Source organism: Ursus maritimus, unplaced genomic scaffold (assembly GCF_017311325.1).
Source record: "Ursus maritimus isolate PB19 unplaced genomic scaffold, ASM1731132v1 scaffold_20, whole genome shotgun sequence".
In the NCBI taxonomy this organism is placed as follows: domain Eukaryota; kingdom Metazoa; phylum Chordata; class Mammalia; order Carnivora; family Ursidae; genus Ursus; species Ursus maritimus.
In genome coordinates, this window is record NW_024424453.1 from 53,022,620 (window position 1) to 53,039,459 (window position 16,840).

Genomic DNA, 16,840 nt, shown 5'->3' on the forward strand with positions numbered 1-16,840 from the left:
CCCAGTCTCAACTCAGACTTCATTTCTTTCACCCGGACAGGGTATAGTAACTGTGCCATGTGAAGAACTTGAGAAAGGGTACTTACATGCACAAGTTTCTGTCTAAGAGGGAAGAATAAGACCTACACCGCTATAAAGACTGGCTGTGCGTGGAAACAATTGCTAAGGCTTGAGAGCCAGGACTCATTTCTGACTTCTCCCAACTAGGCTGCTGATGGCTGTAGTTCAATGGCAAACCTTAACTATAATCGTGTTCATCTCCACCTTCTGAATGAAGAGCCTTTTCAGGTCTAACCCATCCTACTTTTCAAGGCCCATGCCTCTTTAGGAACTATGGCTGGATCATATCACCTTTGATTCGAAAATCTTCAGAAGTCCCTGGGGGCCTGTTAACTCTGCCTGGCTGTTAAGGTCCTGCCAATCAGGCCCACCGCGAACCTTGAAGTACTCCTCCTGTCCTCTTCCTCTATCTAGCTACCTCCCACTTCAACCAACCTGAATGAGAATGTCCATGGGTTCCTGGGTTTCTTTCTTTTGCTCTCAGGAGTTTCTTTCGGCTGGGGTTGTGACTTCTCTCCTCATGTTTGCATGCCCAAATCCCATCTAACCATCATGGCCAAGGTCAAAAGCCTCATAAAACCACAGCCAGGAGCCACCTGCTCCTCTAAAATCCTGTTTTTACGTGTCTTTTTTGTATGAGGCCTATGGCTAATTTCCTATATCTTTTAGTCATTTGTACACTGGTATAATGTTTTCTGAAAATTCATAACCTTCATAAAGGCAGGGGACCCAGAGACTGGCACAAAGTATGGAAATTAGTGAGTACACAATAAAGGTGATTAAATAAAAAAATGCATAAATCACTCTTGTTCTCTTTTATACTCGTAGAGAGGTGTGCAGGATCATTAGAGGTAGCTTCATCTATATCTCTATATGACTATTACTATAATAATTTTACATATAAATTCTTTCAACATTAAGAATTTTTTTTAAAAAAGCCCAGAAATATTGCCAATATGGCATTACCTTTCAGGCTCACATACTCATGTAGGAAAGCATACACACTAGGGTAGTTACCAAAAAATGTCACGGTTAGAAGGAGGGTTGTGATATTACATGTTGCTGTATGATGTAGTTTCTATAGAGATTAAAGAACTATATTTGTATTCTTTTTTTAGGAGTCTCTAATGTCATGTTTTAAAATATATGTTCCTCATAATATTAGTCTTTTGATATAGTCTGCGAAGAAAAGATATTGTGCTCGACTAAGTTTGAGAAACTGCAATTTATGCCGCCTGTTTGGAAACTCACAATCTAAAGTGATATATTAAAGGTTTCCAGAAATCAGAAAAGAAGCTTGCTTAATCTTCATTAACCTTGTTTCCCAACCATTATTATCCTTGGAACAGTCTTCTTCAGATAACAACTGTATGAATCCCAAGGAAAGTGTCTACCATGGAAAATACTTTAGAAATGACTGTTCCAAGGTCTTACTTGGGGAAAAAAACCCAAACTCTGTGTTTTAACTCTGCCCTTAGGGTGAGATATTTATAATGCTTTCTTTCTGGTCTGTAAGTGATCAAGTCACCTGCGAAGACAAGTGGCAGGGTAGAGGTGAGGGGTGGGCCTGCGCCTGCGTGAACAGTGGGGACCTGTGTGCACAGAATACAGGGAGTAGATCATGGGAATTGAAAACACCCCACCACACTCTTGCTGCTGGCCAGAGTGGAAACCGAGTCCGAAAGTACATTTGTTAGACTTCAAAGCCATTTCTGCTGCATAGTTCTCCCCTCGCACTTCAAATGTCTCTTACAAAGCTGCTCTGGCTTATGTGAACCCCATTTATTTTTGTTATGATGATTTATAACTTTATTTTAAATCTTCCAACCATACTTATAATTAATTACATAATTCCATTTCCATAATGTTATATAACATGCTCTCCTATCCCACCCCACATCCCGCGAAACTATATTAAAACAATAAAATAATTATGGCTGAAATTCATTACATCCTGGTTAGAACATTTAGTTCCAACTATCGCAGAATAACTAAGTGTATGATAAAACTTACAAGAATAAATCTAAGTGTTTTAAATTTATTTGTACTCATTTGGAATGGTGCCACGTAATTAGGATATAATCAAGTATGCAATAAAAGTTTGCCGAGTAAATGAATGCATAAGTCACTCTTGTTCTCATTTGGGCTCACACAGAGGATCATTAGGGATGACTGTATCTATGTGTCTATATAGTTACATATATATGTATCCATGTCTCTCTATATAAGCTTATGAACTGAATAATATGTAATTACAAAATGTGATTGTGATAAAATTATTAGCCAACATGAAAAAACGGAATGTTCTGATGATAAATTAAATCCTGAAAATGCTTCACTGATAAAGTCATCTCTCTGCACAGCCATCTCAAATACTATAATGTAAAAGAGAGTAAGCACATCATAAGATTTGGACTAACACAATGTTGGGTACCAACATTTAGTGAAAGTAGAGAAGACTCAGCCTGAAACAGTATCCAAAGGGCTTTATGCAGGAAAAGTCAAATGTCTAAGACAGAGACGGCCTGTTTTTACCACGAGCGTGATGTATGTTTCAGATAAAGAAGGCCGAGTCATGCTGGGAATCGTTAAAGAGAAGAAAAATTTCTCAGAATTCTGTGAAAAGAAGATAAACATTCAGACTCATATTTGGATCCTTGAGTTTGGGATCACTGCCAACATGAGAGAGCTAAATGGAGACTATATTTCTAAAGTGAATCTCTATTGGTCAGCCCCCTCCTTCCCTTAGGGGAAGGTATTAATTGGGCAAACACATTGCTCCTTCTCAGAGCAGCTATTGGTTTAATAGCTACTCAACCTATTGGTTTAATGGCTCAATAAAAAAAAAAATGCAACATCCTCTTTTTATAACGTTTTTTCATGGGTAGAGCTTATTTACAATGAAAAATTCAGAAGACTGAGATTTGGGGCAATGGGAAAGATGTCACAAGGAATGAAGCTAATGAGAGTATGTGTAAAAGTTCCCTTTTAAAGGAAAAAGAAAATGAGAGTATACAATTAAGAAACGGTAATCCTAGGTAGAGTTTTTAACTAGTAGCTTCATGCTATCGCCAACTAAGCAACATGAAAATGGAAAGATCTAATATGGGGAATGAAGAACAGTGCAAATTATCCAGATATTCTCTCCAAACCCCTCTCATCAGTAATAATGGTTTTTAGGCAGAGAGAATAGAAGAGAAAACTATTAGTCATTGTACTGTGATAGCAAAGTGGAAGCTATGGGGTTATATTTCCCCACTAAATACCTCCCAGAAGGGCCAAAGCAGGTATTTGGAGTTCTGTTATTATTTTTCAAAGGTTGTCATAAATCAGTCTTACCTGCAGAATCTACAGGAGATTAGATAAAGATTTTAGGATTAGACAGCATTGGCTTCTTCTAAATGTTTTTTTTTCCCCAATGTTCCGAGTCTTTGTGGCTAAATTATTGTTGTATTTTACCTTCTTTTCAGTTGCCACGATAGTTAGCACCTTTGAGTTATTGACTCAAAACTGGTGGCGCTTTACGTTGTATGTATATATTCAATAGAATTAGACCGTGCCTCTTCCAATTTCCTTCTAAATGAAGAAATCTTGTTTTTCAGGTAGATGGTGGAATTTCAAAGAAGACAGAACAGGGTTTGGTATAGGGTTGCTATGAGAAGTCACTCAGGTTTTCGAGTTGGGGAAGTACAGCTACATGTAGTCAATACCCATAGAACTAAAATCAAGATATACAGTTCAAAAATGTGAAGTCAATGAATGCTGGAAATGGAAGCCATCTTATTCCCAGGACCCCTGTAGTATTAGGACAAGAAACTGCAGTTGCTTTGTGTTTGCCTATCATCTCTCCCAACGTGATGCCAGTTCATTTACAAATATCTAGAACATCTTTATCGTGCATTACTCATGAAATACTGTTCAAGGGGAATAACAGTGACACATAAGCAAACACATATTGGAAGAGAGAGTGAACCAAACTGGTGGTAAAAACATGACCTTCCTCCATAAGGTCAAATAGTTTTATTCTGATTAAACACTACAATACAGTATATATCCATTAAAAAAGAAAACTTTATAGTGTATATAAATTATTCCTTCCATTCATCAATTCTTTGCTTTTCCATTACAGCTTTGGTACAATGTGATTTCAGTATATAATTTTTAAATACTTTTAGCATCACAAACTCAACACAAAGTACAAAACTAATAATCCAAATTAGGGATATTATAATCTACACAGTGGTATTCAGTGGTAGGAGAAAATCTTACCTTGATGAATTCATGTCACTAGCTAAGCTATAAAGGCATACCTAGCAGACATGACGAAAATATGCACCATTAACCAGCTAATGTATGTATTAGTCTTTGTTTTTTGTTTCTGTTTTTGTGTTTGTTTTTTTACAGAATACCAGCAGCAATCGTTTGAGTGTTGAGTGAATACTTAAGTCCTCAGCCAGTCTCCCACCTTGCTCCTCTTCCCTTAAAGGCCATGAGTAAGATTGCAAGAAACGTACCACAGCCAGAGCACTCAGAATTTGACCTGCCACCCGGTGTTGCTCATACTTGCACAGTTTGTCCTGCAGCTAGCCGACATCACGGGGACAGTGCTGGAGGGGCAGTGTGGACCAATCAGCCTAAGGTTGTTCTGAGGGGTCGGCGGTGTGACATTACAGTAAACAGGCATTCCAGTGGCTGGGAGTGACCCTTGACCTGCCTGGTTAGGTAGCATGATTGGCTGTTGGTATGACTGCTGGGGCAGTCCTTGAGAACCCTGGGTCATTGGCACCTGTAGAAAACACAAGAGAGAGCCCTTCGTGAAAAGGTTGTGTTTGCCTGTCCCATGAGCTACTGTGGGGTCAGGAAAAATACTCAAGTGTTTGAATCAGACCTAACTCGTCACCTATCCCAGCGTTACCTTTTATCAGCTGTTTCACCTCGGGCAAGTCACTTAACCTCTCTGATAGCCTAGACCTTCTGCATAAGGACACTTATGCAAAGTGTCACTGAAAAGATTGCAAGGCTGATATACAGTGCTGGGACACGTCTGGTGATGGCTCAGAAGGTGTCAGTTCTACTCTTCTTTCCTTTCTCTCTCCTTACCCTCCGGGGACTGCAGTTTGAATTACTTGCTCAGATTTTCCCTCGGTTTGGAAAGCAACACTCCCATTCTGGTTTCATGTACACAAAGTGGCCTGGAGCCATATAGAAAAAGGGGCTTTTGTCCCAAGCACCTGCCTCACTCTCAACCTACAGCTTTAAAGAACATCTAATGTGGAACTGGAGGTAGAAACTGCGGCAATGTAAGGATTGTCAGAGTAGGAGGGCAGAGGATAGGATTTTTATTTTGTTCTGTTTTGTTTGTTTCTTTGTTTTAGGGTCAGAAGTAGCAGGTGCAGCTAAATTTACCGGTCAAAGCATTTCACTAACCCTTCACTTCCACTTCCAGTGTATCTCAGGATGTAAATCACAAAACGATGCATGACATTTTTTAAATACCCAGTATGGGTTTAGTCTAGAAAATGAGGTTGGTATAAGCCCTATCCATGCCCTTGGAGCAAATCCGAGATGCTATTTAAAAATCTCTTTTAAGTTAAAATTGTGGTAAAATGCAATTTTGAAGGCTGTGTACAAAAATGAGTGGAAATTTGTCATGAAGGCTTTCTCCCAATGAGCAAAATTACAATGGAATAGCCAAAGGTCTTCATGACTAAAACTCTATAAGCTGCAGACTTTTCTTCAGTGAATAGAAGTTTATATAGAACCACATTTAGCAGGACATTCAAAATCACAGCAGTTAGAGAAGCATACCCGTCCCATTGTCTACTTATAATCTTAATTCAAAGTCAACCATCAACAGGGGCTGGGCAAAGCACCCATCACCCTGCTAACCACCCAACATGGGACATACCCACAGCCTCTACTCTGGCCAGTGCTACTTTATAAACCACAATTTTCCAAGCTGCTGATGTGCACCTGATAAGAAGACATCGTTGGGTAGGAGACCATCACGCTTTGCACCGGAGCTCCTGGTTGGTTGCTCATCACGCTCTGACTCTGGGGCGGCTGCTGCACTCCTATGAGGCCTTGGAACCCCTGTTGACCAGACAAGACTGGCTGGTAACCTGCCAAGAAAAAACACCTTTTGAACTGGTTGTGCCAGGAAGAGCACAAGTGATATTTCATGGGGTAAGAACACTTGTTTACAAGACAACCTTCAGACATCTCGATCTCCCTATCGGCAATGTGTTATTCAGATGCTTATTTCCTAAGAATGTGGTTCCTTTCTCTAAGAGTGGACAAGAGTAGGAAGCCAAAAGATTCACTGATATTTGCAGCCTTATGTAGAACGGTCCAATGAGCACGTTGTGACAATGGTAGATATTTTTATGGCACAAACATGGTAACCTCTATTGGCATTTAATAGCTATAAATTACACTTCTCACATTTGTTGTTTGCATTGTTTCAATGACATTTGGAGTATTCACAAATTATCAAGTATTTTTTTCTAATTAAATTGACTAATTTTCTTACTATCTCACCTTTCTGCACAACCTCATTTCACCCAGAGATCATCAAACTGCCTAATAACTTTCTACTTTCCACACTTTAGTGAATAAAATGATTCACTACCCTGACTAATTCAATGTCCACTGCCTTAGACAAAAGGCAGGAACAAGAGAAAAATATGGCATGCTTTTATTCTGTTTCAACACCAGCTCCCAGGAGAACGTTCTGGTAAAGCACTCTAATAAGAGACCATGTACATACAACAGATAATACAGAATACAGCACTTAAAAAATTTGATCCATTGTGTCCTTCTGAGTGGGTCAGTTGCTTGGGTTTCTGGTCTCTCTTTTTTTTTTTTTTAATGGATCATAATTTACTTGTAATTATTTTAATCCCCACCACAAGTGGTTTAAAAGGCATTCTTAAAGGAAGTAAACTATTCTCATAAATTCTGGGAAGAAGTTTATGATTTAGGTGAAAGTGATGTGGTAGAAAAATGAAACAAATTTACTTCATGATATAAAATAAAGCCCTTCCACAGCTCATATTATTAACCATGCTGACTCCTTGAGAGAAAGTAGAACTGCTGTCTTAATACAATTCTCTGAAAGAAAATCTTTAAAATATTAGATTTTTAAAAAGATTTTATTTATTCATTTGAGCAAGAGAGAGTGATAGAGAGAGAGAGAGAGAGCACGATCCCAGTGCCCTGCAATCATGACCTGAGCCGAACACAGATGCTTAACTGACTAAGCCACTCAGGTGCCCCTAAAATTCTAGTTTTTTTGTGCTTTTTTTAACATACACTATGTTTTACAACCAGATTTTAAAAATTGAAACAAAGGGTAAAAAAAGTCCTAATCAATATGCATTCTTTTTTTAATGATTTTTATTTATTTGAGAGAGAGAACGTGAGCAGGAGGGAGAGGGAGAGAATCTCAAGCCGACTACGCTGAGCACAGAGCCCGACATGGGGCTCAATCTCACAACCGCAAGATCACGACCTGATCAGAAACCAAGAATCAGACACTTAGCTGACTGAGCCACCCAGGCGCCCCTCAATTCTTAATAAAGAACCTGTGTTTTGAGTGCATGTGAGTTTTAACTTTAAATTGAGGACCAGTAAAATTAAATTGTAGTCTTTGCAGGGGAAAGTATCTTGCTATCTATCTTTTGGCATATGTAAAATGACCTTACTAATCTTAGAAATACTGTGGAGACAATGGCTTGCAAAAAGTCACTGAGTTGGGAGATCAGCTCCATTGGCCAAACTAGATGGAAATAAGGTGCAGTCCGTCTGGAACACCTAAGAGAGGAAGCCTGGGGAAAAGCCAAGCTGGGAGGCCGGACCTGTGCCTGCCACTCGGTGGGGCAATTGTGGAATTTAGAAAATCACCCTTTGATCTTCTTTACATTTCTCATTGTTTCGTGCTCACATTAGTCATCTTACTTCAGTTCCATGGTGGTTTTAACTTATTGAGTTATTTTAACTTCTTGTGAGGACACCACATATTAAGAATATAATTAAAAGTAATGACCATCTTCCCTCCATCTACTTTGTGCCCATGGTACACAGTCAAAGGCTTCCCTGGACATGCTCTGTAGGCCCACGTAAAACTAAGAGCATCAGCTCAGGGGGCTGCATACCTAGAAGGTTTACAGGTTATACGATAAGGAAAACCCACCAGTCAGGAGCAAGAAATTGGAACAAAGGCCATGTCACTGTCCTCATTGTCTCCCAGAACACCTCGTATGGAGAGGCACTTGGGAGAAATTTATTTTAACATTGCGGACATACCTTGTTTTATTGAGCTTTGCTTTAATATGCTTTGCAGATACTGCATTTCTTACAAATCGAAGGTTTGCTGCAACCCTGCTTCAAATGAGTCTATTGGCACCATTTTTCCAATGGCATTTGCTCACTTCATGTCTCTGTGTCACATTTTGTAATTCTTACAGCATTTCAAATGTTTTCATTATTTTGTTTGTTATGGTGATCTGTGATCAGTGTTTATAAGTCACGGAAAGGTCATGTGATGGCTAGCATATTTTAGTTATATATATATATAATTTTTTAAAGTAGGCTCCATGCTGAGCATGGAGCCTAACATTGGGCATGGAGCCTAACACGGGCCTTGATCTCATGACCCTCATATTGAGACCTGAGCTGAGATCAAGAGTCAGATGCTCAACCAACTGAGCCACCCAGGCACCCCATCAATAAATATTTTTTAATTAAGGCGCACACATTGCATTTTTAGACTCGATTCTATGCTATACTTAATAGATTACAGTATAGTGTAAACATAACTTTTACATGCACTAGAAAGCCAAAAAATTCATTTGACTCACATTATTGCGATATTCACTTCATTGCAGTGGTCTGGAACTGAACCCACAGCATCTCTGAGGTATGCTTGTCATTGCAAACAATTGTTTTCTATTATTTCCATTATCTAAATCTTCCACTCTAATTCATTTATCTATTGGCCCTGAAACATTCTGTTGCTGTTTTGCTATTTTATTACGACATTATTCCTAGCCATAACAAACTCATGCTAGCAAGAACTGTTACACAGGTAAGAAAATAACTTGGTAGGAATGTAGAAAATTTATCACCAATACTCTTCCCTATCATCTAATTCCACAGCAAAGAATAGGGAATGTGTGAGCACACTTTATAGTCTATGTAATGGTAAGTATAATAGAGCCTTATTTCTGGCTGAAGATTCAAAGCACAGGTTACAAAAGTGAGGAATGTCTTTTAAAACTCTGACTTATTTCTGGTCACAGTGAAAGCCCCGTTGGTCTCAATGGACCTTTTGCAGGACACACATAAGTAAGATGAGAACAAAAAGAGGGGAGGCATGGAGGCAGCGGTGCCGGGGGGAGGGGGAATAGCGAGAGGTGCGGTGGCCTTGCTCCTGGAGATTATTTATGTATTTGCTTATTGAATCCTTCCATCCTCTCACAGAGTCATCTTCAAAATGTTCAAAACGAAGCTAAGGTGGCCTGTGAGAGATTTATTTATTACACTAGCTCTAAACCAAAACTGGGGTGAAGGGAAATAAGTCTTATGATAATAGAGCTGTTTAGATATACAGAAACAGAATGTCTTGATAGGACGAGGAAGCACACGTCAAACAATATTCAAGGAGAGGAAAAGCCTAAGGCGGCTGTGTGGCCTCATCCCAGTACAGGTGCAGACCTGAGGGTGTGATGCATCTTTGCTGAGAGCACTGTTGCAGTGCACAGCCATGGATTCCTCCCCAGGCCTCTTCTGCCCCATGACCTGTGAACCTAAATACTCAGTGATGCAGAGCAACGAGTTACCAGCTCTGCACTGGGGTTCCTGTAGTAAACACACTTAGGGCACATAGAGATTTCTGTGGGGAGCAAATAATGCTCTACAATTTCAAAATGAAAACTTACATGAAAAGAAAGCTCACTTTATATTCATGAATCCCAGTCATTTCTCAACTCTCTCCCCAGGCAAGAAATTTACACGTGGAATGGTTTAATTGGAGGTGCTCATTTCTTTACATTACGGTAGGTAGCAGAATGGTCCTTAAGACAAGAGACTTTTTGGAATGTGAACCTGAGCCCTGGTCCAGAAATAGACAAAAAGAAATGTGATAGCAGTGACCTAAGAATGAACTAACAGTGTCTGCCCAGGACACAGCACACCCGAAGGCAGAGAGGGCAGAGCTGATGGCAACCTGCTTATCTCGTCTATTCAAATGAGAAATGTGTTCCCGTTTGTCAATTCTGAGCTGTGAAATGATCGGTTTTCATATTTATTGAGGATTAGCAAGATATAATGCATCTTACAAAACAGAAACAGCAACAGTATCTGCCCTGTAGGCTTGCTATGGAAATCATAAAGACATTAGCTATTTTTATTTCTTTTTCAGTCAAGATTAATTCAATTTTCAAGTCACGTGCATCATTTGTTTTCTGAAGGTAAAAAGGTTAGGAATGGACAAATGTCTCCTCGCAAATAAAAGAATGCACTCTGCTAAGATTGAGGGGTTAGAAGATTTAAAATGTCTGGATCTTATCAATCTGAAAATGTAATAGTGTTTCTACTAAAATACAACAGTTATTGAATACTCTGTAATTTGAGCATTATTCATTAATATTCTGTCAAGGAAACATTTCTCTTGATATACCACAATTATGAAAAATCAGAATGTAAATTGATTAGAGAATATAAATTGGCATGATTGTGACTGACCTTATTTTAGCCAGTATTTGAATACTTTGTTGCAGATCCAACATTTTGAAATGAATGAAATAACAAAGGAACAAACTGTATTTTCAGATTTTTGTTGTCTCAGCTGCTGTTGGTTACAGCAGTGAAGATGGGGGAATGAATAGTTAAGAGAGCAAATATCTCTAGAACAAAGTAATGAGAAACTAGCCAGTGCTTACTGTCTCCCCCAACCCCCCCAAGTTGGTGTAATTTACATGTTTGTTTATTAAGTAAAATAGTCTTAACGAGCTGGAATGTCTTTCCAAATATTAAAGTTAATAATTTGTTAATACAAAAATTGCTTATCTTAGATGAACCAAGATACAAATATTTCTCTAAGTTCCTAGGGAATATGCTAGCTGTCTATGAATCTGAATTCTGCTCTTTGTACATAGTTTTGAGATGGAATTACAGTAGTTCAGCTGTGGCATGGTTGGTGAAGAGTATGAAGAAAAATGCTTATTCAGAACTGGCCTCTCCCTTTGCTGAATTTTGTAGTTTGTGCACTGGGCCATTTTCCAGTATCTTCCCAGTTCTGTTTCTCTGCTCCCTCCCTATCAATTCCTTTACACTTCCGTCTTCTTTGAAGATTTTTCCATTATAAACTAGCTAACTAGCCATTTTTGTTGATCATTTAGTTTAATCCGAACAGTGAATTAAATGCTTTTTTACATTTTATCATGACAATCCTGGGAAACAGTCACTATTCTTAAATTCCTTTTACAAAAGAGAAAGCTGACAGAGAGGTGTAGTGATTAGTTGTGATTTTCTGACATCAGCCACCTTGCCTGGACTCACTATATTGGAGTACTATTTAGTATACATTCTTCTAGTTCTCATACCCTAACAATTCCTTTAGTGTGGCAGGTACTCAATGGGCATTTACTGCATTCATTGTTTCTCAATAATTGAAACAATTAAGAGGACAAGACTTTTGATCCACAGTTTGCTGAAGAAGATCTTGTTAGTATCAAAGAAAGAAAATCAAAGTCTGTCCTGTCAAAACCAACTCATACCACTCAATAACAGTTTTAAAGTCTTATTGCGCAGATTAAGGGACACTAGACAGGCAGATGGGTTGGAATAGGGTTGGGGTGAGTCAAACAGACTCTAGCCCCTTCATTTACTTCATAGTTCCTAATAAACCGATACTATAGTTTTCAATTACTGGGAGCATTTTAAATAATGGCTCTTTTCACAATCTTTGGAGACCTGTATATTTTCTCTGGACTGTTTTCTCAAAAATGATTTTAAAATATAAGGTAAAAGAAACTTATGCTTACATTAAATATGAGATTAATCATTTGACTGTTTTAGGCAGCTGGTTGCCCCTAGGAAAGTCACTTGGCCTTTGGAAACAAAACTAGTATTAATCGTTTTGAGAGACAGAAATAGACAAGAGAAAGGAGATACACAGAGACTCTCCAAAATGATCCAAGATGTCAGACTAAGGCTTGGAGAAATCAAGATCCCCCAAGCCACGCAGAGATTGCTGTACTTTGGGAGTTTATAGACAACAGTCACACTTTCTAATTCTGCAAATACCCTGACTTTCCTCCCAAGTTTTACTTGTTACTAGGCCACTGTGTCTAAGACAGGGAATCCTCTTTGGCTTCATCTACCTACAGCACCTTGGTGTTCAAGGTGGCCTTGAGTGGAGCCTGGATAGGCAGCAGCATGGTGTCTCTATGGTTTTCTGAAAAAGGAACCACAGTCTTATGCTTTAGAGAGGTGGATTTGGGGGTAATCGATGCCCCTTGCCTATCAGCCACCCTCACATAAGGTGGAAGGTCACCTCGACATCTTACCTTCAGGCCTCCCACAACCAGAGGGTCCTCAGATACTAAGGAAGACACCTGAGTCTGGCCTTTGCTGATGCTAGCCTATTCTAATACAACACCCAGGTGACAAATCCCAGGTGTGACAGTGTCGGCCAAGTGGGCTCCACATTGACAAGCAAGGTGTTCACCTTTTGAAGCACTTGCCTCTATGCCACACTCCCCATTGATGTGACCTAAACTCCAAGTAAGACTTTTAAAACAGAAGAGCAGTATAGATTAGATTGGAAGACTGTTTTAAATCTCTAAACCTGTCAAAAAATTAAGATATGGGATAAAAATACCCAGTCTAGAAATCATAATCAGATACTCTTCTGTTCTTATATATGAAGTAAAATAACACAAAACGGTCCTAAGACTTCAAACAGAGGAGTGTAAGATGCTGCCTTTTTTTTTTTCCTCCTCGTTAAAGCCCATCATGACTTCTTTCATCTTCGTGTAAATGTCTGCCTCCACCTTATTTGCTGACTGTTTCTGCACCGATCCTCTTCTTTTCCTTGCCATTTATTATTCTGTGGTGTTAATTTCGCAGGCACATGATACAGAATGCCCTGCGGGGAGTCTGCGCGGGAGCAGAGGTAATGCAGCATTCGTCCTGGCAAAGACCAGTCCGTCCTAATGAATTTGAGGAAGGCTGTGACAGGCTCTAAGTGGAAGTATGCTTCCTGAAGCAGTAGTTTTTCTTCACACTTGTTCTTTTGCTCATTAGCTTTCATACTGCACAGAGTGTAATTCTTAAAAGCCTCTTTCCTGTCCCCCGAGAACATCCACGCATGGGTCATTTTCTAATGGCAGTACACATCAGATGAACCAGCCTATTACTGACGGCTCGGGGGCCTGTTCACTGCAATTATACCATCCTGATCCATGTTATCGCAACTACAAAGCTGGTTTTCTTCCTCTCTCTTTTTTTTTTTTAAATCAGGGCAAACATGAGAGACATTGTTGAATGACTAGAGGAATGAATCATGCACGGACTTTGAATGAACGCCTCCGAGAGAAGCTGCACTGAATACCATTTTAAATGGAAGAGGCTGTCATATTATTGAAGTCATTCTCTGAACTCTCCCGGCCAAGAGTGCTGTGCTGACAGCCAGAGAGCTTCAACAACCCAGAGGGAGAAAAGCTGCATAAAAGACCCGCAAACGTTTTCCTTTCCTAACGAGGCTGCTGCAAGCCTGCATGGCTTAGAAGATAAAGTGGTACTCCTGCATCCCTGCACGTCTGCCATAAGACAGCCAGGCTGGGCGACAGCCAACTTCTGCCAAGGCAACGTGAGGGCCTCTTTCCCCAGACTAGGAGTGGGCAAAGTCAAGGTTGGAAATGGCTCTAATCGCTGTCTACATAATATCATCCCTCCTGGTGGGTATCTTCACTGATGAATTGCTGTTGATCAGCTGGCTCAAAGAGGATAATCGTGAGGTCAAATGCCATGGGGTTAACATCACTGTGATCAAATGACCATCACGGTCATAGGGCTATGTCCTATAACGTGGCCCTGGCTGACTACTTTGAAAATAAGTGCTGTGAACATAGATTCAGTCTGTAGAAATCTACCCATCACAACAACTAGAAAAACTAGTTCAAGGCAACTAATGGTGAATCAAAAGTGCCCCCCTTATATAAGAAGCATTATACTTTATTTTTTCCAAGTCACCAAAAATAATTATCTTCTTTTCTTCAATTCCAGACTGGCAGGGTTCTTATCCAAACCTTATTCTAGTGGGACATTTAACAATACTATTGTTCTAGTGGCAGTCTTCTGGGAGGCAATGGCACTGATCTAGGGTGGAGACAATGAAGACCTGAACTAAAGCAGGAGAGGTAGGAATTGAGGGAAGGGACATATACTGAGAGATACATAGGATGTGAATTGTCAGAAAGTGGCATCTAGGAGTTTTAGTGGTGACTGTGCCACCATCATGAATATCAGTCATCTGCTGGAAAACTCACTCTCTGAAAAACAAAAACCCCGATTTGTAGTTCTCCCTGATTACCCTGATGTAAATATTTCCGTCACCACCCATTTTAAGCTACAAACACCTTAACAATTAGCTGGAAAGATTCCTGACTTTTAACAGTTGCTCTTGTGAGCCAGGATGAGATAGCTGAGCAGAGTGGCATACCACTGACCCAAATTCAATGTCAAGCAATGAAATTTTCGGTTCAGTTCAGTTTCATTTTTTTATCCTACCTTTTCAAATATCATTTACTATTTGCTTTTTGACATTTGGCATAAGAATGACTATAAGAAAAAAAAAAAAAAGAATGACTATAAGAGCCATTCACAGAGCTTGGGCAAGTGGTGGAGACCAGCCACGAACAGAAACTTGCAGTACACCAGGATGGCCCTAGGATGGAAGCAGGTCTCAGACTCTAGCATTACTGACAGGGAGATTTACTTGTGGTGAGAGTGACAAAATGGGGAGCAAGTGAAAGAAGGCTTCCAGGAGATCATTTTGAACCGAGTACTAGAAGATGAGTAGGTGTTTGCTAATGGGGTGGGGTGAAGTGGGAATAATCAGGATAAAGAGGTAAAACATACGGAGCAACATGTGAAAAGCCCAAAGATGTGGGGCATATGTTCAAGGACTGTAAGTATGTAGAGGTGACGGCAGGTCAGAGATGAGGAGAGGCAGTATAGGGGAGAGGGAGGGAGCTGTGTTCAAATCCTAGGGTCTTGACAACCATTTAAAAAACTGGAACTTAATGTTGACAGATTAGGGTGCCATGTAAGGCTTATAAACCTAACAAAGAAATGATGGATGGCCATTTCATGAAGATTCTTTAGGAGTCACTTGGGCGTTGCATACCTGGAGGTAGGGAATTTCCTCCTGGGAGGCATGGCAATCGTCTAGGTCAGAGACAAGGAAGACATGCATTGGATTGGTAGGGGTGGAGTGAATGGACACCTCAGAGAAATACTTAGCATGTGAACCATCAAACACTGGCATCTAGGAGCTGCAAGGAGAAGTGATAGAAAGGAAAAACCCAAGTATCAATCTCAAATCCGGGTTTGGTTAGGGGAATTGACTGTAGTGCCTTAGCAGTAAATATAAGAGGGACAAGTAAATGGAGACAAACAGGGAACACATGAGCAAAAGAGGTCTAGAGCTCAGGCCAGCTTGAGGGCCCTAGGGGTACAGATTTGAAACTCTTCAGGCCATAGTCACTCTTGAAGGCCGTATATTTATGAGTGAGTACAGGCTGGGAAGACAAACAAGAGGGAGCTTAAGGAACAATATTATTCAAATACTAGAGAATGCAACATCTGAATAGAAGAACAAGGAATGATGGGGAAATTAGAAGAACCAGAAGGGAATGGTGTCAGCAAAAAAGGGAGAGTAGTATTTCAAGAAAGAGAAATACGCCAATGACTGCAGCTATAGAATTGGTGAGAAAGAGAAGAAATGAGACCTTTGGTTCAAAAATATGCTAGGGATCTTCACAAATGCAAAGGCAGTAATGGGCAAAGTAGCCAAATAGGAAGGAAAAGGAAGAAAGGAGATTCCTCTGAGAAGTCTGACAGTGAGACCAAGTTGTGGGTAGAGAACAGAGCAAAGAGCTAGAGAGGGACATCGGGTGGACAGGATTTTGCGGGTTTGTTTTTTCTGTTTTAACATGGGGTGAATGTAAGGGTTTTTATCTTTTGGAAAATGAAGTAAAGAGAAAAAGATTAAAAATCTGGGAGAGGATAAGAAAATCTATGAACTTGTCATGATTCATAGCACATTAAACATCAAGGGATACACACACCGAGAAGGCTGGGACCTGAGTGACAGAGAGTGACAGAGAGTCTGCATTTTCTTTCCCACCCATCTGATAGCTTTCCATGTCCCCTCCTCACTATTATACACCTCCTTTGACCCAGCAGGAAAATATCCTGGGTCTTCCTTCTCTGCCAAATTGGTTGAAGACATAAGACAGCTCAGAGAGCTTATGAGGAGACATGACAAAATGCTGTAACATAATTTTGAAGGCAACAGAAGATACCCTAGATAACTTATGACAATAATCTGAAGGAAAGAGGCCCTTACTCATTTTATGAATCTGATTAGTGTTTGATTCACATGGAATTGCAGGAAGGAAGCCTTGATTAGACGTGAATGAGAAGCCCATGGTCCCACAAACTCTCCATTCAAAATCAATCAACAGGATCCACTGATGTGATGACCTGA

General features: G+C 39.9%; 1 protein-coding gene across 3 annotated transcripts in view; it reads right to left on the reverse strand.

Moving 5' to 3' along the window:
* Nucleotides 1–4,038: 4,038 nt before the first annotated feature.
* The window catches only part of ARPP21 (cAMP regulated phosphoprotein 21), a 152,568-nt gene continuing 139,766 nt past the window's right edge, over nucleotides 4,039–16,840 (reverse strand). For all 3 annotated transcript variants that reach the window (XM_040636987.1, XM_008710446.2, XM_040636986.1), the window contains 2 exons: nucleotides 6,034–6,182; nucleotides 4,039–4,846 (listed from right to left, as the gene is read on the reverse strand). In XM_040636987.1, coding sequence (XP_040492921.1) covers nucleotides 4,589–4,846; nucleotides 6,034–6,182 — 407 coding nt within the window. In that variant the 3' untranslated portion in view covers nucleotides 4,039–4,588. The remainder of the gene's footprint in view (nucleotides 4,847–6,033; nucleotides 6,183–16,840) is intronic.